Source organism: Eumetopias jubatus, unplaced genomic scaffold (genome assembly GCF_037043125.1).
Source record: "Eumetopias jubatus isolate StellerSeaLion01/CBP00866 unplaced genomic scaffold, mEumJub1_p1.0 scaffold_9, whole genome shotgun sequence".
In the NCBI taxonomy this organism is placed as follows: Eukaryota; Metazoa; Chordata; class Mammalia; order Carnivora; family Otariidae; genus Eumetopias; species Eumetopias jubatus.
Genome location: NW_028274815.1, coordinates 65,533,185 through 65,555,982, shown reverse-complemented (window position 1 = coordinate 65,555,982; position 22,798 = coordinate 65,533,185). Strand labels below are relative to the sequence as shown.

General features: G+C 38.2%; 1 protein-coding gene and 1 long non-coding RNA gene across 3 annotated transcripts in view; one reads left to right on the top strand and one right to left on the bottom strand.

The window, feature by feature from the left end:
* The window catches only part of LOC148163550 (uncharacterized), a 178,127-nt gene that overhangs the window by 2,290 nt on the left and 153,039 nt on the right, over nt 1-22,798 (top strand). For both annotated transcript variants that reach the window (XR_015768955.1, XR_015768954.1), the window contains exon 2: nt 22,450-22,554. This is a non-coding gene — a long non-coding RNA (uncharacterized LOC148163550). The remainder of the gene's footprint in view (nt 1-22,449; nt 22,555-22,798) is intronic.
* The window catches only part of PNPT1 (polyribonucleotide nucleotidyltransferase 1), a 44,318-nt gene continuing 37,742 nt past the window's right edge, over nt 16,223-22,798 (bottom strand). Inside the window, exons 24-28 of the mRNA XM_088026528.1 lie at nt 21,967-22,073; nt 21,833-21,888; nt 20,168-20,246; nt 17,784-17,831; nt 16,223-16,495 (exon numbers count right to left, since the gene is read on the bottom strand). Of these exons, the coding sequence (XP_087882654.1) occupies nt 16,337-16,495; nt 17,784-17,831; nt 20,168-20,246; nt 21,833-21,888; nt 21,967-22,073 (449 nt within the window). The 3' untranslated portion in view covers nt 16,223-16,336. The remainder of the gene's footprint in view (nt 16,496-17,783; nt 17,832-20,167; nt 20,247-21,832; nt 21,889-21,966; nt 22,074-22,798) is intronic.

The following is a 22,798-nucleotide window of genomic DNA, read 5'->3' as shown; positions in this document are numbered from 1 at the left end:
TTTTGTTTCATTGACTCATACCCTTGAAATGTCACCCTTTCTGATAGATGTTTTTAAGAAAATGCTTTTATGAAAGTTTTTTGCTATATTCACTCATTTTTCCTTAAGGTGATTAAGTCTTCTTCATTTAAGTAAACCATCAAAACTGATAACCTATATCCTCTTAGCCACATTCCTATTTCTTTTCCCCTTTACAACCAAACTATTTAAGGGTTGAAGTTGTTTATACTCCCTTCATTTCTTCACCTTCCACTTATTCCTCAATTGAACCCATTCTGGTTTCCGTCACACTGCCCACCCCAGCACCTTGCTCTCATCATAAGGCTCTTTACAAACTAACTTAAGATATCTATGTTAATAATGCCAGTGGACATTTTTCAACTTGTCTTACTTGATCTAAGTTAAAATTGATACTTTTTTGTCTGAACTTTGTTCCCTCCAGTCATATCATGGCAATTCTTGCTTTATCCCTCAGATGTTGCCACAGTTATCACTTTCATAAAGGACCCTTCTGACTCCCCTCTCTAGACAATATCCCTTTGGAATATTACAAGTACCAAAAAACCCAATTCAAAGTGGTTTAAATGGTAAGATAATTTATTGGCTCATATGAAGGAAAATCGAGAGATAAAGAGGAACCTTGGGTAGATTTGATTGACTTGACAGTATCAGTGAGAACTTGATTTCCTTCTGCCTCTCAATTCTGTATTCTGCTCTGTCAAATTCACACTAAGGCTGACTCCTTTTGTGTCTTAAGATAGTGGCCAAGAGCTCACAAGGTTCCACAGTTCTTCATTCACAGCAAAAAAGAGTTTCTTCACGTATTCCCAGTTACATTGTGATTAGACTAATACAGGTCCACATGCCTTACCCTTGAACCCAGAGATCTGAGGTCTAGGGAATGTCAAGCACTGATTGGCTGAGGCAAATCAGGGCCTGTCATTGGAGCCTGGGGTTAATTCCACCCAAATCCCACGGATATTACACCATGTGATACGGTAAAAGAGATGTAGGAAGACAACCAGAGTATCAATTTTATCTTCTTGTTACAGCACCATGCACCCTTCCATTGTAGCATTTGTCATACTTGTAGCTTTAGGTTTATTGATTTTTTTTAAATTTTTAAATTTTTATTTGTATGATTTCTGATTAATAACTGTCTCTACATCTAGGTGACAAATTTCTGTGAGTTCAAGGAACTGTTTTTTCTCACCATTTTATCTCTAGTGCCTAGCAGAGGATGTGGAACATAGCAGGTACTCAATAACTGTTGAAAGTTAGAAGTTTACGAGTAGAAGTTTACTACTCAGTTTGACATTCTCCCTAGCAAGTAATTTAATAACTACCCTATCAAATCAACTGAGATTAAATTACATCTTTGAAAGCTCTAGATTGGTATCTCTAGTTTCTATCTAACTAGTCAATTCTTGATACATTACTGAATGATAGTTTGAAACAAATTTGATCCTATTATATTGTTTTTGCATCTTTCAACAGTTTCTGATTTCTTGTAGGATAAAGTTCTTTAGAATGGCATACAAAGCTCTCCATGGTTTGGCCCGTTCCAAACCCTGGCTGGCTCTCTACTCTGAAGAGCAAGGCTATGGACTGTTGGGGTGATTTTCGTTTTCAATCACAGCCCCTCCCATTCACCTTACCACATGTTTTTAGAAGTCTTTTCTCTGGATGAGTGTAGTTTCTCCAGATATTTCCTCATACTCAGAGTAAAGGCAGAAGAAGGAGGCAAGAGGTCCTTCATCTGTTTGGTATTTAAGCTTTCACTTAAGCACTCCTTTTAACCCTTTTGTCACAATTTCCCACTACTGTGACTAGTGTCTCCAAATGAAAGTCTCTCCTAGTTCATAAAATAAATCTCAGTCTCCTGAGGTGGTGGTGTTGGAGGCAGTGTTCAAAGGGCTTGTATGGGTATGAGTATGTGTGGAGGGAGATGGTAGTCCTTTGGTTATGTGGGATTGGGAAGGGGATCCAATTGTGTAGCCCCTCTCTATATAGACTTTGACCCTGTCCTCAGATTCTAAGCCCTGATCCTTTCTGATTTGTTGTAGAGATAATTAGTTCTCTTCTCTGATCACCTCTGTGGCCATTTAGGTTATAACTTCCTCTGTTCTGCTAAGGTCCACTAGTGCTCTACCATCTGCTTGCCATGCAAATGACGTTTGTTAAAATCTTTTGTCTGATGTCTCTTTTACTGTGTTTGTCCTTTGGATTTTATACTTAAAAAAAAATTAACTGATTAATTTTGCATTTTTGACAAAGGTATTCTAACATGTTTTTATGTTTTTTTATGTTTAATTCTGTATTTCCCTTGGATTTTTTTTGTATATGTGAAGTGCCAATTTAAAATGTTTCCTCCAAATGGAGAGCCACTTCTCAGTATCATTTATATATGAAATAATTTGAAATGCTATTTTAGTCATAGTCTTTAGTAAATCTACAGACACGTGTACATACACGTATGTGGATTTGAGTCTAAACTCATACTGTTTTCATTGTTTTAGTTGGTCAACTGTAGTATGACAGTTTTAATTGCTATAGTTTTATTATTTGTTTTGGTATTTGGTTGATATGGTGGCCATATCAGTGCACCATTTAGATCTCCTTCAAGAGAACCTACTCTGGGGAACATACTTGACTGATAGCCAGCTGCCACCCCTTTGGATCCACCATTGCATTTGAGCTGAAGCCATAAAGACCTCGAGCTGCTTCCAGTCATTAACTGAGCATAGCACTGATACTATACTTACCTTTTACTACCTAGTGCAGAACTCCTTCAATGGGCAACTTTGGCTTGGGGAACTTCGTAGCAGTCTGGATGAGACTTTCTTGGAACTACACTGAAGCTCTTTCCACCCAGTATTTCCTTACCGTCCCTCTTTTGTAGAGGTCAAACTTGTACTATGGTCTGTAGGCTGTCCCTGTCAATTCCTGAGCCTGTTTTATCCTTCACAGACACTTCCTCTAATCAGTATCATACATGTTTAATCCCTTCGTGGCAACTGTATCTTTGAGGGCCAGAACTGACATAGGTGGTACAGGGCGTAGTATAAGAAATCAGGCAGTAAGATGGGGTTTGGGGAATAGTTTACTCAGTCCTTGGCACAAGGTGGTCACTTGACTACTGATTTGACCAGTAGTGATCTAGGAAAACATCCCATAAGAGGGGAATGTTGTTGTCTATACAGTGATTCAAGCATTTGAAAAATACGGGGAAAACAGTGCCTACAAGGAGAGCAGAACTGGCCAATTAAGTTGTACTACTGCCTTGCAGAGGGAGAGTGGGTTTCAAAAAAAGGTCCTTATTTCCTGCAATGGAAGAACAGACATGGGATTTGACAGAGTTACAGAGCTCTAAAGATAATTTGAATGTTCAGCTTAAGGGGGGCTGCTATGCAGTTAGGGTCCTGGTTGGGTAATCCTGAAGCTTGAAATATGGGATGGGGGTACCTGTGAAGATGTTGATTCTGCAGATACCCCCTGAACTCTCAGGGATTGCAGAAGTGGCACATGCTTCCTAAAAGAGGTAACAGTTCCCTCCCCTTGCAAAAAGACCTCTTCCATAGTTGCTCTCATTTCTTATCCTAGCTGAGAGGTTGTGATAGCTAGGGTTAAATCTCAGCATAATCCGCCTAGGGACTGCTGGGCCTAGGGAGCAAAGAGATTACACACTGAAGGAACTGAAATAATAATCTAGCATGTACTACCAAGGAGCCAGAGAAGTACACTTAGGATTGGACTTTGAGGGTCCTTGATCAAGGGGGCTTGGATACTCAAGATTTCATTGATTTGGGATACCCTTGGAACAGAAGATTTAACCTTGGCCAGGACCCAACAGGATGGGGCAGATTTACTGCTAAGCTAGCTCTTGGAAGCCTGGAAAAAGTGAGAGGAAATGAGCTTATACCATGGCAGCTTTTGACTCCTAGAGAAGATACCTATTTATTTTGGCATACCTATATATAGCAAGTACATACATATATACTCACACAATTGAAATATCATTATATTAACAATGCCTTATTTTGTCTTCCATTACTTAGAAATATATTTTGGAAGGAAAGTAAACATTTGTTAGAACTTTCAAACTATGTATGAAAGCAAAACCCACCAATGAAAGAAAATGAAATGGTTATTGCTCACTTATTAGTTCTAACTAATTGTTTTGTACCAATTGAAAGTGTTTTTAAGAAGATCATCTGCATGTTTTTCTTCTCAACCTCTTTTTAATCTTATCTTGCTGGTTAGGACCTGAGAACACCGATGAGAGTAATAGTGGTGATTCTCATTCTGTCCTGACTCTAATAGTCATGTCCCCAGTGTTGTATACTAGTTCTTAATTTCTTTCTCATAGATAACACTTAACGAGTTAAGTGTTTCCTAATATTTTAAACATTCTTGGAAATTTTATAAATTGCCTCTTCTGTATCTGGTGATCATATAGTTTTTCTTTTGTAAAATCTTTATAATGAATTGTATTCTTATTCTTACCATTCCTGCATTTCCACAGATCTACTTGGTCCTAATAGCTTTTGTCAATATTTTATTAAGACAATTTATCGGGAGGACTTCAAGATGGTAAAATATAAGGGATCTTAAACTCACCTCCTCCCATGAACAGAACAAATCTACAGCTACATATGAAACACCTCTAGAACAAAGGATAAAAGGGCCACATTGAGATGGGTAGGAGAGGCAATACATGGTCTTTCAAGAAACCCCACCCTAGGCCAGAGACCAACATTTGGGAGGAATTTCATAATACAGGGCTTATCCCTGAGTGAGGGGTTTGTGCTCCATACCAGGCACCCCAGCCCTTTGGAACTGCATCAGAGAGATGAGCCCCCGAGGCCTTGAAAACCAACAGGGCTTACAACCACAGAGCTTTAGGGAATGGAATATCCACTGTTAAAGGACTCATGCATAGACCCACTCATCCCAGGACCCAGCACAAAAGTAAGTCTGAAAGACACCTAGACCATATGCTTAGGAAACTCATTTGCTAATCTTACAGCATCTGCCAGAGAGACAGGAACCTGTTGGGACTCTCTGGGGACAGAGGTGCTGGCAGACACCATTTTTGCACACCTCCCCCACACCCAGCCTGTTAGCTCAGGTAGAAGTGTCCTGCTCCCATCACAACCCAGGCCTATCTTGCTCCAGCTGAGTGCCCTGCCCTCATGGTCTACTGTGCCAACCAGTGGGCATGTACAGCCCACACAAGGGACACCCCTTGAGCGCCTGGCGCTGGTGGCCAGGAGGGATTGTTTTGGAACCCCTGGGCCTAAAATATTCAGTCTTTCACAGGTTACCACCCCAAGGGCACTGCACAACCAGCAGACTGAAATGTACCCCCAGAGTTCATTTGAGAAAGGCATATTTTCTTGTCCTGGAGCTTCAGCCTGAGGGGCAGGATTCAGGTTTGCCATATATTCATAGGCTACAGAGGTGCCCCCAAGGGAAGATGGGCAGGGAGATAACCATATTAGTGTTCTCCCGTGGCCATATAGCAGTTCACGGATACCTCCCCGAAAGCTGCTTATTATATATGCCTAAAGCAAGAGTTTAGCAGTTGTCACCCTGGGGATAACTCCAGATTTCCTGGTCTGAAAGTCAGCAGGGTTTACGATTACAAACCCACAAGACTACATATTTACATACCTTGAAAGCTGCTGCCTGTGGATCTGGCTTACCCTATACCTAAAAGAACTAGAAAAAGAAGAAATGAAGCCCAAAGTTAGTAGAAGGAGGTATATAAGATCAGAGTGGAAATAAATGAAATAGAGACTAAAAAGGTAACAGAAAAGGTCAGTAAAATGAAGAGGTGGTTCTTTGAAAAGATAAGCAAAACTGATGAACCTTTAGGTAGTCTCACTGATTAAAAAAGACAGGGCTCAAATAAAAAAAAATGAAAGAAGTTACAACTGATACTATGGAAACACAAAAGGTCATAATAGACCACTACTAACAATTATATGCCAACAAATTGGATAATCTGGAAGAAATGGAAAAATTCCTAGAAATATACAATTTTCCAAGACTGACTCTTGAGGAAATAGAAAATCTGAATAAGCCAATTGCTAGCAAGGAGAGTGAATGAGTAATCAAAAACTTCCCAACAAAAGTCCAGGACCAGATGGCTTCACTGGTGAATTCTCCCAAACATTGGAAGATATAATACCTATCCTTCTCAGACAAGGACACCACAGAGAAGAAAATTACAGGCCAGGCCATAACCCTGATGAACATGGATGCAAAAGTCTTCAACAAAATATTAGCAAATCAAATTCAACAGTACATTAAAAGGATCATACACCATGATCAAGGTTGATTTACCTCAGGGAAGCAAGTATGGTCAACATCTGCAAATCAATCAGTATGATACATCACATTAACATTTGCATGTAAGAATAAGCTGTTGTATGCACAGTACAAATGAGAGGCCAGGAGACTCCAAAGCGAAGGGTAGAGAGAGAGAGAAGGCCTTTGTTCATGATATACAGTGCTGGAGCCAGCCAGCCACAGGGAGTGTGACTTGGCTTCTGTGAAATAAATTCATGGCCCTGTGAGCATCCCTTCCCACTCCCACAATTGCTTTAGCTTATGTTGGTTTGTGCCCCTTCACCCTGGTCTCAACTCATTGGCCTCGAATTTTATGAAAGCCTGTTGGATAACATCATTGTCCACCTTTTTGCAAGTAACCAAGCATATTCTTGCCTGATTAAGTGCTTTGAAAATATCACCTTGTACTAGCCTTGTCTTGACTTGTATTCTTTAATAAAATTTGCTAATTCTGGTGAAGAAAAAGCACAGGATTAAGGAGTGGAAAACTGTTAAATTGGTTTATAAAATGAAAAGGCTGCTTCATTCTAAACATAAAATACCAATTGAATATGAAGTTGTTAGTGCCTTCATTTGGAATTCTCCTTCCAAAATAGCTGCACATCTTCTCCACTTCATTCAGATGTGTGCTCAAATGTTACCTACTTAGGCCATTCTGGATCTTCTGGATCATTTTATCTAAAATAGTACCTTTTCTTGATCATTTTATCCCTTTACCCAGTTGTTTTTCTTTAAAAAACCTACTACCACCTGACATGCTATATACTTTACTGTTAATTTCCATCCACTAGAATGTGAACATTGGAATTTGATGTTTTGTTTACTGATGCATTCTTTGCACACTTTATAGTGTCTGGAACATAGTAAGTGTTGAATTAATACTATGCTTGGCAGAACTGAACTAAGAAAGATACTGATATTTACCCTTCTATCTTCGATCCAGAAATATAAAATATTCTGTAAGAGATGAAAAACTTATTGCATAAAAACGGTACTTTATGGGCAGGGGAGTGTCAGTAACAAAGAATATGAAGGGAAGGGTCTTGTAAGTACCTGCATTGCACTAACTACCAAAGATGGGCACTTCAATTTTAGTCATTATAGTGTTTTTAGCATATAATTGCACTTTTAGAAGTACTTCATGAAGAGTAGGGAAAACTACCAAAATTTGAATGAAGACAAAAATATAAGTTCAGATATAAAGTGTAGGATCTTGGTTTAAGTGGAAATGGAATCTTTTTGGTGGTTTGTGGTTAGTGGGCTATACTGTCACTTTGTGGAACCACTGGTCTCTAGAATTTAGGAACTAGCTTCGTTTTTCTCCCAGTAGTAGTTGGGAGTCCCTTTGAAAAAGAAAATAGAAAACTTAAAAAAAATTACAATTTTGAAATGCTACCATTAAAGCTTACATTTTTCTTTTTTGTAAAGTAGGCTCCATGCCCATTGGGGAACCCAGTGCAGGTCTTCAACTCACGACCTTGAGATCAAGGGTTGGACACTTAATCTACTGAGCCACCCAGGCGCCCCAAGCTTATGTCTTAAACAGAAGGCAAGTGAGAACGAAAGATTTTTGTCACTATTAAAAATCAGATGTACAAAGCATAGAGTTTATATTTAGTGTCATTTTCAATTAATCTTCAGTATTTCAGAAAATGTGCCTACCATACTATTTTACACACTATATATAAAATATACATATTTAAAAAAATATTTGACCAACTACATTTTTAGTATTTATGAGCTATTTGAGTCATGAATATACAAATATTTTGTCAGATTTATAAAAGGATTGCATATTTTTTTTTTTTTGTAAACAAAGATGGAAATTTCTTTTAGTCCACATATGACCCTACAGGTATTTTGAGTACTAGTTTGTGCTATTACTTGACATACTTTTCCTAGAGAACCCCTGAGTAGGAAAATGCTTAACCCCAAAGCTTTTCTTTTTTTTTTCTTGTAGTGTTCAGTGATTCATTGTTTGCGTATAAAACCCAGTGCTCCATTCAGTAGTACGTGCCCTCTTTAATACCCATCACCAGGCTAACCCATCCCCCCACCCCCCTCCCCTCTAGAACCCTGTTTGTTTCTCAGAGTCCTTAGTCTCTCATGGTTCGTCTCCCCATCCGATTTCCCCCTCCTTGATTTTACCCTTCCTACTATCTTCTTCTTCTTTTTTTTTTTTAACATGTAATGTATTATTTGTTTCAGAGGTACAGGTCTGTGATTCAACAGTCTTACACAATTCACAGCGCTCACCATAGCACATAACCTCCCCAATGTCTATCACTCAGCCACCCCATCCCTCCCATCCCCCACCACTCCATCAACCCTGTTTGTTTCCTGAGATTAAGAATTCCTCATATCGGTGAGATCATATGATACATGTCTTTCTCTGATTGACTTATTTTGCACAGCATAACACCCTCTAGTTCCATCGATGTCATTGCAAATGGCAAGATTTCATTCCTTTTGATGGCTGCATAATATTCCAGTGTGTGTGTGTGTGTGTGTGTGTGTGTGTACCACATCTTCTTTATCCATTCATCTGTCGGTGGACATCTTGGCTCTTTCCATAGTTTGGCTATTGTGTACATTGCTGCTATAAACATCAGGGTGCACATACCCCTTTGGATCCCTATATTTGTATCTTTGGGGTAAATACCCAGTAGTGAAATTGCTGGCTCATAGGGTAGCTCTGTTTTCAACTTTTTGAGGAACCTCCATACTATTTTCCAGAATGGATGCACCAACTTGCATTCCCACCAACAGTGTAGGAGGGTTCCCCTTTCTCCGCATCCCTGCCAACATCTGTTGTTTCCTACCTTGTTAATTTTAGCCATTCTGACCGGTGTGAGGTGGTATCTCATTGAGGTTTTGATTTGGATTTCCCTGATGCCGAGCAATGTTGAGCATTTTTTCATGTGTCCGTTGGCCATTTGGATGTCTTCTTTGGAAAAATGTCTGTTCATGTCTTCTGCCCATTTCTTGACTGGATCATTTGTTGTTTGGGTGTTGAGTTTGATAAGTTCTTTATAGATTTTGGATACTAGACCTTTATCTGATATGTCATTTGCAAATATCTTCTCCCATTCTGTCAGTTGTCTTTTGGTTTTGTTGACTGTTTTGCTGTGCAAAAGCTTTTTATCTTGATGAGGTCCCAATAGTTCATTTTTGCCCTTGCTTCCCTTGCCTTTGGTGATGTTTCTAGAAAGAAGTTGCTGCGGCTGAGGTCAAAGAGGTTGCTGCCCGTGTTCTCCTTTAGGATTTTGATGGACTCCTATCTCACATTTAGGTCTTTCAACCATTTTGAGTCTAGTTTCGTGTGTGATGTAAGGATGGTACAGTTTCATTCTTCTGCATGTGGCTGTCCAATTTTCCCAACACCAGTTGTTGAAGAGACTGTATTTTTTCCATTGGACATTCTTTCCTTTGTCGAACATTAGTTGACCATAGAGTTGAGGGTCCATTTCTGGGCTCTCTATTCTGTTCCATTGATCTATGTGTCTGTTTTTGTGCCAGTACCATACTGCCTTGATGATGACAGCTTTGTAATAGAGCTGGAAGTCCGGAATTGTGATGCCACCAGCTTTTCTTTTCTTTTTCAACATTCCTCTGGCTATTGAGGGTCTTTTCTGGTTCCATACAAATTTTAGGATTATTTGTTCCATTTCTTTGAAAAAAGTAGATGGTATTTTGATAGGGATTGCATTAGATGTGTAGACTGCTCTAGGTAGCATTGACATCTTCACAATATTTGTTCTTCCAATCCATCAGCATGGAACGTTTTTCCATTTCTTTCTGTCTTCCTCCATTTCTTTCATGAGTATTTTATAGTTTTCTGAGTACAGATTCTTTGTCTCTTTGGTTAGATTTATTCCTAGGTACCTTATGGTTTTGGGTGCAGTTGTAAATGGGATCGACTCCTTAATTTCTCTTTCTTCTATCTCATTGTTGGTGTATAGGAATGCCACTGATTTCTGTGCATTGATTTTATATCCTGCCACTTTACTGAATTCCCGTATGAGTTCTAGCAGGTTTGGGGTGGAGTCTTTTGGGTTTTCCACATAAAGTATCATATCATCTGCAAAGAGTGAGAGTTTGACTTCTTCTCTGCCGATTCGGATGCCTTTTATTCTTTTTTGTTGTCTGATTGCTGTGGCTAGAACTTCTAGTACTATGTTGAATAGCAGTGGTGATAGTGGACATCCCTGCCATGTTCCTGACCTTAGGGGGAAAGCTCTCAGTTTTTCCCCATTGAGAATGATATTCACTGTGGGTTTTTCATAGATGGCTTTATGATATTGAGGTCAGTACCCTCTATCCCTATGCTCTGAAGAGTTTTGATCAAGAAAGGATGCTGTACTTTGTCAAATGCTTTTTTTGCATCGATTGAGAGGATCATATGGTTCTTGCTTTTTCTTTTATTAAGGTATTGTATCACATTGATTGATTTGCAGATATTGAACCAACCTTGCAGCCCAGGAATAAATCCCACTTGGTCGTGGTGAATAATCCTTTTAATGGACTGTTGGATAATGGGCTAGTATTTTGGTGAGAATTTTTGCATCCATGTTCATTGGGTATATTGGTCTGTAATTCTCCCTTTTGATGGGGTCTTTGGTTTTGGGATCAAGGTAATGGTGGCCTCATAAAACAAGTTTGTAAGTTTTCCCTTCCATTTCTATTTTTTGGATAGTTTCAGAAGAATAGGTATTAATTCTTCTTTAAATGTTTGGTAGAATTTCCCCGGGGAAGCCATCTGGCCCTGGACTCTTGTTTGTTGGGAGATTTTTGATGACTGCTTCAGTTTCCTTAGTGGTTATAGGTCTGTTCAGGTTTTCTGTTCCTTCTTGGTTCAGTTTTGGTAGTTGATACATCTCCAGGAATGCATCCATTTCTTCCAGGTTATCTGATTTGCTGGCATATAGTTGCTCATAATATGTTCTTATAATTGTTTGTATGTCTTTGGTGTTGGTTGTGATCTCTCCGCTTTCATTCATGATTTTGTTGATTTGGGTCCTTTCTCTTTTCTTTTTGATAAGTCTGGCCAGGGGTTTATCAATCTTGTTAATTCTTTCAAAGAACCATGTCCTAGTTTCATTGATCTGTTCTACTGTTCTTTTGGTTTCTATTTCATTGATTTCTGCTCTGATCTTTATTATTTCTCTTCTCCTGCTGGGTTTAGGCTTTATTTGCTGTTCTTTCTCCAGCTGCTTTAGGTGTAGGGTTAGGTTGTGTATTTGAGACCTTTCTTGTTTCTTGAGAAAGGCTAATACTTTCCTCTTAGGACTGACTTTGCTGCATCCCAAAGATTTTGAACAGTTGTGTTTTCATTTTCATTTGGTTCCATGAATTTTTTTAATTCTTCTTTCATTTCCTGGTTGACCCATTCATTCTTTAATAGGATGTTCTTTAGCCTCCATGTACTTGAGTTCTTTCTGACTTTCCTCTTGTGATTGAGTTCTAGTTTCAAAGCATTGTGGACTGAAAATATGCAGGGAATGATCCCAAGCTTTTGGTACCGGTTGAGACCTGATTTGTGACCTAGGATGTGATCTCTTCTGAAGAATGTTCCATGGGCACTAGAGAAGAATGTGTATTCTGTTGCTTTGGGATGGTATGTTCTGAATATATCTGTGAAGTTCATTTGGTCCAGTATGTCATTTAAAGTTTTTATTTCCTTGTTGATCTTTTGCTTAGATGATCTGTCCATTTCCGTGAGGGGGGTGTTAAAGTCCCCCACTAGTATTGTATTGTTGTCAATGTGTTTCTTTGCTTTTGTTATTAATTGGCTTATGTAATTGGCTGCTCCCATGTTCGGGGCATAGATATTTACAATTGTTAGGTCTTCTTGTTGGATAGACCCTTTAAGTATGATATAGTGTCCTTCCTCATCTCTTATAGTCTTTGGCTTAAAATCTAATTTGTCTGATATAAGGATTGCCACCCCAGCTTTCTTTTGGTGTCCATTAGCATGGTAAATGGTTTTCTACCCCCTCACTTTCAATCTGGAGGTGTCTTTGGGTCTAAAATGAGTCTCTTGCAGGCAGCATATCGATGGGTCTTCTTTTTTTATCCAACTTGATAGCCTGTGTCTTTTGATTGGGGCATTTAGCCCATTTACCTTCAGGGTAACTATGGAAAGATATGAATTTAGTGCCATTGTATTGACTGTAAGGTGACTGTTACTGTATAGTGTCTGTTCCTTTCTGGTCTATGTTACTTTTAGGTTCTCTCTTTGCTTAGAGACTCCCTTTCAATATTTCTTGTAGGGCTGGTTTCGTGTTTGCAAATTCCTTTAGTTTTTTTTTTGTCCTGGGAGCTTTTTCTCTCTCCTTCTGTTTTCAATGACAGCCTAGCTGGATATGGTATTCTTGGCTGCATATTTTTCTCATTTAGTGCTCTGAATACATCATGCCAGTCCTTTGTGGCCTGCCAGGTCTCTGTGGATAGATCTGTTGCCAATCTAATGTTTCTACCATTGTAGGTTACAGATCTCTTTTCCCGAGCTGCCTTCAGGATTTTCTCTTTGTCTCTGAGACTCATAAGTCTTACTATTAGATGTTGGGGTTTTGAAGTATTTGTATTGATTTTGAGGGGGGGTTCTCTGTACCTCCTGGAGTTTGATGCCTGTTTCGTTCCCCAAATTAGGGAAGTTCTCTGCTATAATTTGCTCCAATATACCTTCTGCCCCTCTCCTTCTTCTTCTTTTGGGATCCCAATTGTTCTAATATGTTTTCATCTTATAGTATTACTTATCTCTCGAATTCTGCCCTCATGATCCAGTAGTCATTTATCTCTCTTTTTCTCAGCTTCTTTATTTTCCATCATTTGGTCTTCTATGTCACTAATTCTCTCTTCTGCCTCATTTATCCTGGCAGTTAGAGCCTCCATTTTTGATTGCATCTCATTAATAGCCTTTTTGATTTTGACTTGGTTAGATTTTAGTTCTTTTATTTCTCGAAAAAGTTTTTCTCTAATACGTTCCATGCTTTTTTCAAGCCTAGTTAGTATCTTTATAATCATCATTCTGAATTCTACTTCTGACATCTTACTAATGTCCATATTGATTAGGTCCCTTGCAGTCAGTACTGCCTCTTGTTCTTTTTGTTGAGGTGATATTTTCCATTTTTCATTTTGTCCAGAGGAGAATAGATGAATGAGAGAACAAAATGCTAACAGGGTAACAACGACCCTAGAAAAATATACACTAAGCAAATCGGAAGAGACCTGAAATCGGGGGAAAAGAAAGAGAAGGAAAGAAAAAAGAAAAAGATTAAAAAAAAAAAAGAGTATGATCAAATATGATCGGGCTGGTGAATAGATCAGTGCCACACCCTAGATTTTGGCCATATTTTGGTCTCTTAGAAGAAACTGCCTCCCAAAATTTTAAAGAAAGAAAAGCTTATATATGTACAAAAATAAGGGTAAATATGGTGAAGGGAGGTAATATGAATGTAAAGATGAAAATTATAAAAGATTTTATAGAAGGAATTGGTAAGAAGTTTGTTGAAAAAAGAAAGAAATGAAATTTAAAAAAAAAAAAAGAGAGAAAGTGATCGGGCAGGAGACTAGAACAAAGCCTACACTATAGAGATTTAGATTATATTTTGGTCTGTTAGAAGAAATGTATCCCAAAACTTAAAAGAGAGAACAATTTATATATATACCAAAAATGAGGTTAACTAGTATGGAGGAATGGAATATGACTCTCAAAATGAAAAATCAAGATTTTTATTATTTTTTTAAGATTTTATTTATTTATTTGACAGAGAGAGACATAGCGAGAGCAGGAATACAAGCAGGGGGAGTGGGAGCAGGAGAAGCAGGCTTCCTGCAGATCAGGGAGCCCGATGTGGGACTCAATCCCAGGATCCTGGGATCATGGCCTGAGCCGAAGGCAGACGCTTAATGACTGAGCCACCCAGGCGCCCAATAAAAAAGCTTTTTAAAAAAGGGATTGATAAGATGTTGGTTGAAAAAGGGAAAAAGAAAAATTAAAAAAAAAATTAACTCTGAAAGACTAAAGAATCAGGGGGAAAAAAGCAGTTAATTCTATGTGCTGTATTCCCCTAGCGTGCCGTTCTGCCTTTCTCATTGATCAGGAAACTTGGTCTTGGCTGGCTGTTCTTGCTGATCTTCTCGGGGAGGGGCCTATTGCAGTGGTTCTCAGATGTCTTTGCTGGAGGCAGAAGTGCACTGCCCTTGCCGGGGGCTGCGCTAACTAATCAGCTCGGGTTTGCTCTCGGGATCTTTTGTTCCCTGCAAGCTTTCTGTACAGCTTTGGAGGAGAGTGGAAATGGCGGCCTCCCAATCTCCGCCCTGGAGGAGTGGAGAACTTGGGGCCCCACTCCTCAGTGAGCCCCCAGAGAAAAGCAGTCGGTCACTCCCATCTCCCCGGTCTCCGGCCGCACTCCGTGCTTACCTGGCCGGTGACCGAGCGTTTCTATCTCTGGCACACGACCCCATTTGCAGTGTCCAAACCCAGCAGATTCCTGCGGCACGCTTTTGCGCTGCTCCTCCCAGGGAAGGAAGGGGAGTCTCCCCGATCTGCCGCTTGTTGGGTCCCTGCTGGTGGAGAATTGGCCCGACTGTGCCACGGATCACGGTTTATGGCAACCCCGAGCTGAGAGCCCACTCCTTGGCTCTGTCTTTGCAGCCGGCTTCCCCGCTCCGATACCTGGGAGCTCTGCTGCACTCAGGCACCCCCAGTCCTTCTGTGACACTGAGGGTCCTGAGACCACACTGTCCCAGTGAGGGTTCCATACTTGGCTTAGCCACTGGAGCCGTCATCCCTCAGCGGAGCCGACTTCTAAAAGTTCTGATTTTGTGCTCTGGGCCTCTATCACTTGCCGGTATTGGCTGACGGAGGCTCCCTCCCCCTGCTGTCTGTCTTCCTGGATATCACCTCGGATTCACTTCTCTGCACCTCTGCCTTCCAGAAAGTGGTCGCTTTTCTGTTCAGAGCGTTGCTGCTATTGTTTTCTTTGATCTCCTGTTGAGTTCGTAGGTGTTCAGAATGGTTTGATCCCTATCTAGCTGAATTTCTGGGACCAGACGAAATTTAGGTCTCCTACTCCTCCACCATCTTGCTTTTCCTCCAGGATTGCATATTCTTTCTAAATTAGAACTTGCATAAGCCATTTACTTTTTTGTGGAATTATGTAATATATTAAATCATTAAAATGAACATCTTATAGCAATTACTAATAACTATGTTAACAGCTTCTATATAGGACTGTTTCAAACATTAACTGGAAACCACGATTTTTCCATCCTTTATACCACGAACATCCATACATTTGCAACATATACTCAAAAAATGACCTAACTCTATTTGATGAGTAAATGATTTTTCTGTATTTTCTAAATATTTTCTAAATTTGAAAAATGTACTCCCTCATTTGAATTAGGATCCCATTTATAATATTTATTCCACTACATTTATGGTTTTGTGACCAATTTGAAAGGTGGTATATCATTAAAAGCAGATCAAAGTAGCTCCTTCAACTTATTATATCCATTAACTGTACTAAAGAAACTGGCTTTGAATATGGCAAGTTCCAGTTTGTGAAAGAGATGTAGCCAATTACAGCTCTTGTGCAGAGGTGAGCCATTAGATGACTAAGAGTAAACTGTCACTACTATATACAAAGAAGAAAAAGAAGATAGGTAGGAAGAGATATCCAGTAGCAAATGTGATCTGTTATTTCTAAGGTTTTAAGCAATTTCAGAATTATAGGAACTAAAGGGTAATCTTTTTGAAGATGTATAAATGGTTTAGTTTTAATAATATTAATTTATAATGTAAATAAGAATATAGGTAGCTCTTGAAATAAAAAAATAGACCACATAAAATGTGCATTTTAATACAAATCATTAGAATATATTTATACTGTATATAAATCTACACATTAGAAGATATTACTGAAATTTTGCACTACAGAATATCACTCTAGAATTCTCTTGAAGAAAAAAATCACTGGGTGGAATTATGTGATGACTGTGAAATAGATTCTCCCATTACAATGCTACTTCTGTCATTTAGAGTTTTGACAACAGTTGTAGCTGGAGATTGTAGTACTTTACGAGAAAGCCTCATTCTTCCATCAGCTGGATCACGTCCAAAGTATTTCACCTGTATTAAAGAAGCCAATTTACTTTTACAGTTGCAGTACAGTGATCAACATCCAAATTAGAAGATATTTAAATTTATATGGTGCATAACAAAACGATGATTAATGTTTTTACTTTGCTGAAAGCATAGATTAGTGCTAAGTAGAGGTAGATGGTAATAAATCTAATTTCGTTAAATAGCTCTTATAAGAAAAAGAAAAGAGACGGGTATTTAGATGCCCTATTATAATCTTCTGTTAGACTCAACTATGCCTTATTTCCTCCTAGGCCAGGTCCCTATACTGGAAGAACAGTGAAAGCCATGGTGAATGATTCTAGACAAGGGCTTTCTGAGCCTAAGGGTACTATAAACCATACAGGATGATGGTTAGGTCATTCACACTATTCCTCAAAGGACTATCACACTGGGGATTATTTGGCTTGACTTTAGACAACACAAGTCAGGGAAATGTGGCAGTTTTTAAGTCCCTTCTGATGTAAAAGCACAACCTTATACAGATACTAGGTCTTAGTCTTAGTTCTTAATCTTCCCTCGAGGCTACTTGAACGATGGGACTACAGATTGGGAATAAATTAGAAGCCTTGGTTACTCAGGTCATGGGTAGTAGGTATAGTTGGAACAAAATGTGGAATGGACAAACCAAACCAAACCAAACCACACCAGACTGGCAATGACTTCCTTTATCAACTCAAAAAAAAACTATAAAAAAGGAGAAACAACATGGCTTTCATCAAACTCAAAAATTTTTAGCTGTAAGCAGTATAGAACCAATTAAAGTCTCAACTTAAATATGACATTCAAGGCCTTTAACACAGTTACATTTTCAGAGTTCTCCTGTCCTGTCTGCAAATCACTGCATAGCTATTACTGACTTCATGTATTTTTAAAAGCTCTGAAGAGGGACTACTGTTCTAACTAAACCGCAAGCTCCCTAAGGGAAAGAATTGCACCTTAAATCCTTAGTCTGTTTAAAAGCAAAGTTAAAAAAAAAAAGCACAGCACATAAATAATACAAATTACAGATGCTGATTTGATTCTTTTAGCTTTTTGAAAAAAAAAAAAATTATTGGGCGCCTGGGTGGCTCAATCCCAGGAACCTGGGATTGAGCCCCGCATCTGGCTCCCTGCCAAGCAGGGAGCCTGCTTCTCCCTCTCCCACTCCCCGCTTGTGTTCCCTCTCTCGCTGTGTCTCTCTCTGTCAAATAAATAAAATCTTAAAAAAAAAAAAAATAATTGAAACTTCGAGTACAGTTTACAACTTTAAGGCTAAAAAGTTGAATACAAGTACCTGAATTTCTTGGCCAACTTCTAATCCGAGGGCAGTGGGATGTTTAATCTGAAAGAGAACATGTTCATCTATTAGTTGTTGTGCATAATTTCTTAATATCCATAGTAGTACACATTTTTTAAGTGGAAAGTTTTATTTTTTTTTCTGATTATAAAATCTGTTGATTATAAAGGCTTAAAATAATATGTATTCAAATGAGAGCAAAAATCATCCAAACCTCTCTACTTTTTAGATAACTACTGCTGAAAGTCTAACAAGTATCCCTTCAAATGTCTACTTAATATGTACTGCATTTGTAAAAATGGACCTTATTGAGCTTGTTTTCTAATACATTGATTTTTCATTCAATAATATGTTGACATCCTTTTATATCAATAAATGAAACAGTACAGTTGAATGTTCAAACTATATAATTTGTTTAACTGATCCCCAAAGATGGTCATTTAATTCATTTTAAATTCCAGTATTTTTTTTTAAGATTTTATTTATTGGGTGGGAGTGAATGTAGGGCACAGAGGGAGAGGGAGAGGGAGAAGCAGACTCATTGTGGTGCAGAGAACCCAGTGCAGGGCTCAATCCCATACCTGAGATCACGACCGTAGCTGAAGGCAGATGCTTAACTGACTGAGCTACCCAGGCACCCCTCAAATTCCAGTATTGCAAATGTTAATAATTACTGAATCTAGATGTAATGTATATGTGTGTCCAGTGTACTATTTTTTCCAACCTTTCTGTAGATAACTGCAGTGTTGCAACAATTATGTATTCATTTACTCAAATTATTCTCTCAGAACAAAGTCCTAATATTGAACTTCTAGGGCCAAAGGCACTCATGCACATTTACCAAACACTCTTCAAAAAGTTTGTCCCAATTTACATTCCTACAACAGTACCTCAAGTGTATGAGGATGTCCATTTTTTCCTCCATATTTTTACCCACACTGGTAATTTTCAACTCTCTGAACGTTGTGAAATAACTTAGTTTTATTTGCATTTAAAAAAATTGCTGTTGGGGTGCCTGGGAGACTCGGTGGGCTAAGGATCTGACTCTTGATTTCAGCTCAGGCCATGATCCCAGGGTCGTGAGATCAAGCCCTGAGTTGGACTCTCCTCTCAGCATGGAGTCTGCTGGAGATTCTCTCCCTCTCCCTCTGTTCCTCCCCCTGCTCGCCCATGCTCTCTGTCTAAAATTAAAAAAATAATAATAAATCTTTAATTAAAATAAATTGCTGTTGATATTGACCTTTCTTACCGATCCATACAAACCCTGTGCATATGAAGCCTCTCTCATATGTTATATACATCTTTTCCCCCTAAGTTGCTACTTGCCTTTCAACTTTATTGTAATTTTGCCATATACTTTTTATACTATTCGTTTTTTTTTTTTTTAAAGATTTCTTATTTATTTATTTGAGAGAGAGAGAATGAGAGCACGAGAGGGAAGAGGGTCAGAGGGAGAAGCAGAGCCCAATGCGGGACTCGATCCTGGGACTCCAGGATCATGACCTGAGATGAAGGCAGTCGCTTAACCAACTGAGCCATCCAGGCGCCAGCCATATACTTTTTAAAAATGATGTCAGGGGCACCTGGGTGGCTCAGTCAGCTAAGCATCTGACTCTTGATTTCAGCTCAGTTCATGATCTCAGGGTTGTGAGAGCGAGCCCTGTGTGGGGCTTTGCACTCAGCAGGGAAGTCTCTTTGAGATTCTCTCTCTCTCTCTCCCTCTGCCCCTCCCCTCACTCAAGCAGTTGTGGTCTTTCTCTAAAATAAATAAATCTTTTTAAAATAAGAAGAGTAGACATTGTGCTTCATGAAAACCAGCTATTCCAATACAATGTATTGAATCATCTTTGTTTCTTCAGACTGAAAATGCAACTTTTAGTATATATTATATTCCCATGTATATAACTGGACGATTTCTGTCTCTATTTTCTGTTGCATGGTGTCTAATTCTAGGTCAGTAATATACTGTTTCATTCTCTATAGCTTTATATTTCAATATTTGGTAAACCAAACATTCCTATTATCCTCTGCACCTATTGTTTTCTTGAACAGTTTCTTATTTTTAGTTTTATCTTGCCATGCTTGGTTGGCCAAGAAAATTGGGAAGACAGGGCTATAGGTAGGTATCTTTAAAAAGTAACTGTTATATGTTAACTATAGATGTGTTAACTCAAGAGTATTTCTATTCCATCATACAAGTACAAACATAAATACCTGTGTTAAATAGTGTAAAAAGTTTTTGTCAGCAACATCGCTGTCATTTTCAGTTTTCTATATTTAGGCTAGTAGTGGACAAAGTGCACAATCCTCATCAACCCAGGTAATTTCACTATGATGATTTTAAGGCAGTTTTAAAAATAATCAAGTTTTTTTTTTTTTACCTTTCGTTGATCAAGTTGTGTGTTATGAAGTAGTACCGCAGTCATATTTGGATATAGCTTAACCATTACTCCAGTGTCTCTGAAAAGGAAATAAGCCTGATTAAAACAGTACCTGTGTATCTACTGATAATCAAACTGATTATGTATTAATTGGAGAACAAAGTAAACACGCACACAAAATTGTAAAAACGATTATCTAAAAGAGATACTTATTTTTTCAACTGAACATACACCCTGTATTTAAATTTTTTAAAAAAGATTTTATTTATTTGAGAGTGAGAGAGATAGCATGAGCAGGGGGAGGGAGAGGAAGAAGCAGACTACACTGAAGAGCAGGGAGCCCAACTTGGGCCTCGATCCCAGGTCACGATCTGAGCTGAAGGCATCTTCTGAGCCACCCGGGCACCCCTACACCCAGTATTTAAATACTTGTGAATGAAAGGACAGAGAAGAGATAAAGGAAAATTGTGTAGTGACAAGCTTTTAGACTATATATTCTTATATATTTCGCTTCATAGTATTTCTCCAAACATTTTGAAATGACATTAAATATTTTTTATTTTTTTAAAAAAGATTTTATTAGAGAGAAAGTGACAGAGATACCAAGAGAGAGCACAAGCGGGGAGTAGAGGGACAGCAACATTAAATATTTTAAAGTAGTGTAGATTAATCATCAGCCTATTAAATAATGACTTAAGGAAGGGGGTTGGATAAAATGTTTCATTAAAAATTTATCTTTTCACTAGTCTACTAAAATAAGCCATCCCATTTCTTAGTTTTTCACCTGTGATATTAAACAAATTATTCCATTGGCTTTTGTTATTCATTTCAAATAGCTTTGAACACTCAGGCTATATCGATACATACATGTATTTTTTTCCTTAAAAGGGGGATTTTCAAGGGCACCTGGGTGCCTCAGTCCATTAAGCGTCTGCCTTTGGCTCAGGTCATAATCTCTGGGTCCTGGGATTGAGCCCCGCATTGGGCTCCTTGTTTGCAGGGAGCCTGGTTCTCCCTCTCCTCCCCACTTGGGCTTTCTCTTGTTACTTCTCTCTCAAATAAATAAATAAATAAAATCTTTAATAGAGGGGGGGGGATTTTCTCATCCCCCAAATTTTTAGCTGACAAAAAATGCTTTGAGGTTGAAACTGACATTTAAAAAAATGTGAGGGCACGTATTGAATGGAGCACTGGGTGTTATATACAAACAATGAGTCATGGAACATCAAAAACTAATGATGTAATGTATAGTGATTAACATAACATAATAAAATAAAAAAAATGTGCTCCTTAGGCATTAAGTAGTACTATCTTTAAAACAAACCAACAAACTATCAGAAAAAAGAAAGAAAAAGGAAATATTGCTAGGTCTGTTTTGGGCCTGTTTTACTGTTTATTGGGAAAATTTAAATGGTGGGATATTTGGTTCAAGAAAACTATTTAGATGAATCTATTAATATAATTATAATCACAGAATCATGTTATTGATAATCAACAAACTGGTATAGAAAATAAATTATACCTTAAAAATAATTAATGATTCTATGGTAGGTAATTGACATAAAATCTAAATACCTTACAAAGTACATAATGCAAATGTGAAGTTAACATGTGCTTATAATATAAATCTTACAAAAACCAGCATGGCATATTAGTTGATATTACCTGATTTCAGTTATTGTGGCGGTATACACTGCTCCAAATTCTAGTTGCTGCTCTTGCTGTAAGTGCAAAATAAGCCATAAGATGAATAAACAGCAACAAAATGTAGAAAAAAGTATTATAAGATCTATACTTACATCATCTTTACAGATTTCAGTAATGAAGTCTCTTGCTTCATGCATAGCACTTGGTGTTGGTGCAAATACAGAAAATGTTTCTTCATCCACCTGACTAACAGTTACTCCTTTTAAAAAGATAATTTAACATTAAAGTTAATTTGCTCACTCTAGTGGAGTCTAGTTTCAGAAAGTAGATGTGAGAGCAGGGGACTGACCTGTAAGTAGCTGGGCAGGGTTGTGTTATATTTATTCATTGCTTTAGGAATGAAGGGATTCATTCACCAAGAAATACACATTGCACACCTGCTGTGTATCTGACATTGTACTAGGCCCTGGGGAAACAACAGTGAGTCACTGTCTCTGTGTTCTTGGAGCTCAGAGTTTGGTAGGAGAAAGCATATTTAAGTCCTAATTTTGGAAGGTTTGGTTTTGCTCTCTTAATTATAAGTAGAAACTATACTAGAACCTTTTCCTCACCTTTTTTTCTTTCTCTTACTCTAGAGTGGTGAACAGATGGATGTGGGACAAAATCATGTCAGTTTTTCAATCTAAAGAGCTGGCTAAGACAACTCTGCTTCTCACCTTCCTTCAATAACCTCAAAGCTGGTAAGTACTAGGTAACTCAAAGATTGCATACTATTTCTACACTCTTTCAAGAGTCTAAATAAGACTAAGTGAAAAATAGCAGAATAGAAAATGACATCAAAGTCCTCTAAAGTGAAAAACTAAACATTTTTCTAAATGTTCAATTTTAAAATGTCACAAAGCAATTGATGAATTGATGAATTCTAGGTCATCCTAGGTAAGAATGACTGTTGATTTATTAAGAGGCATACAGAACACTTACAGT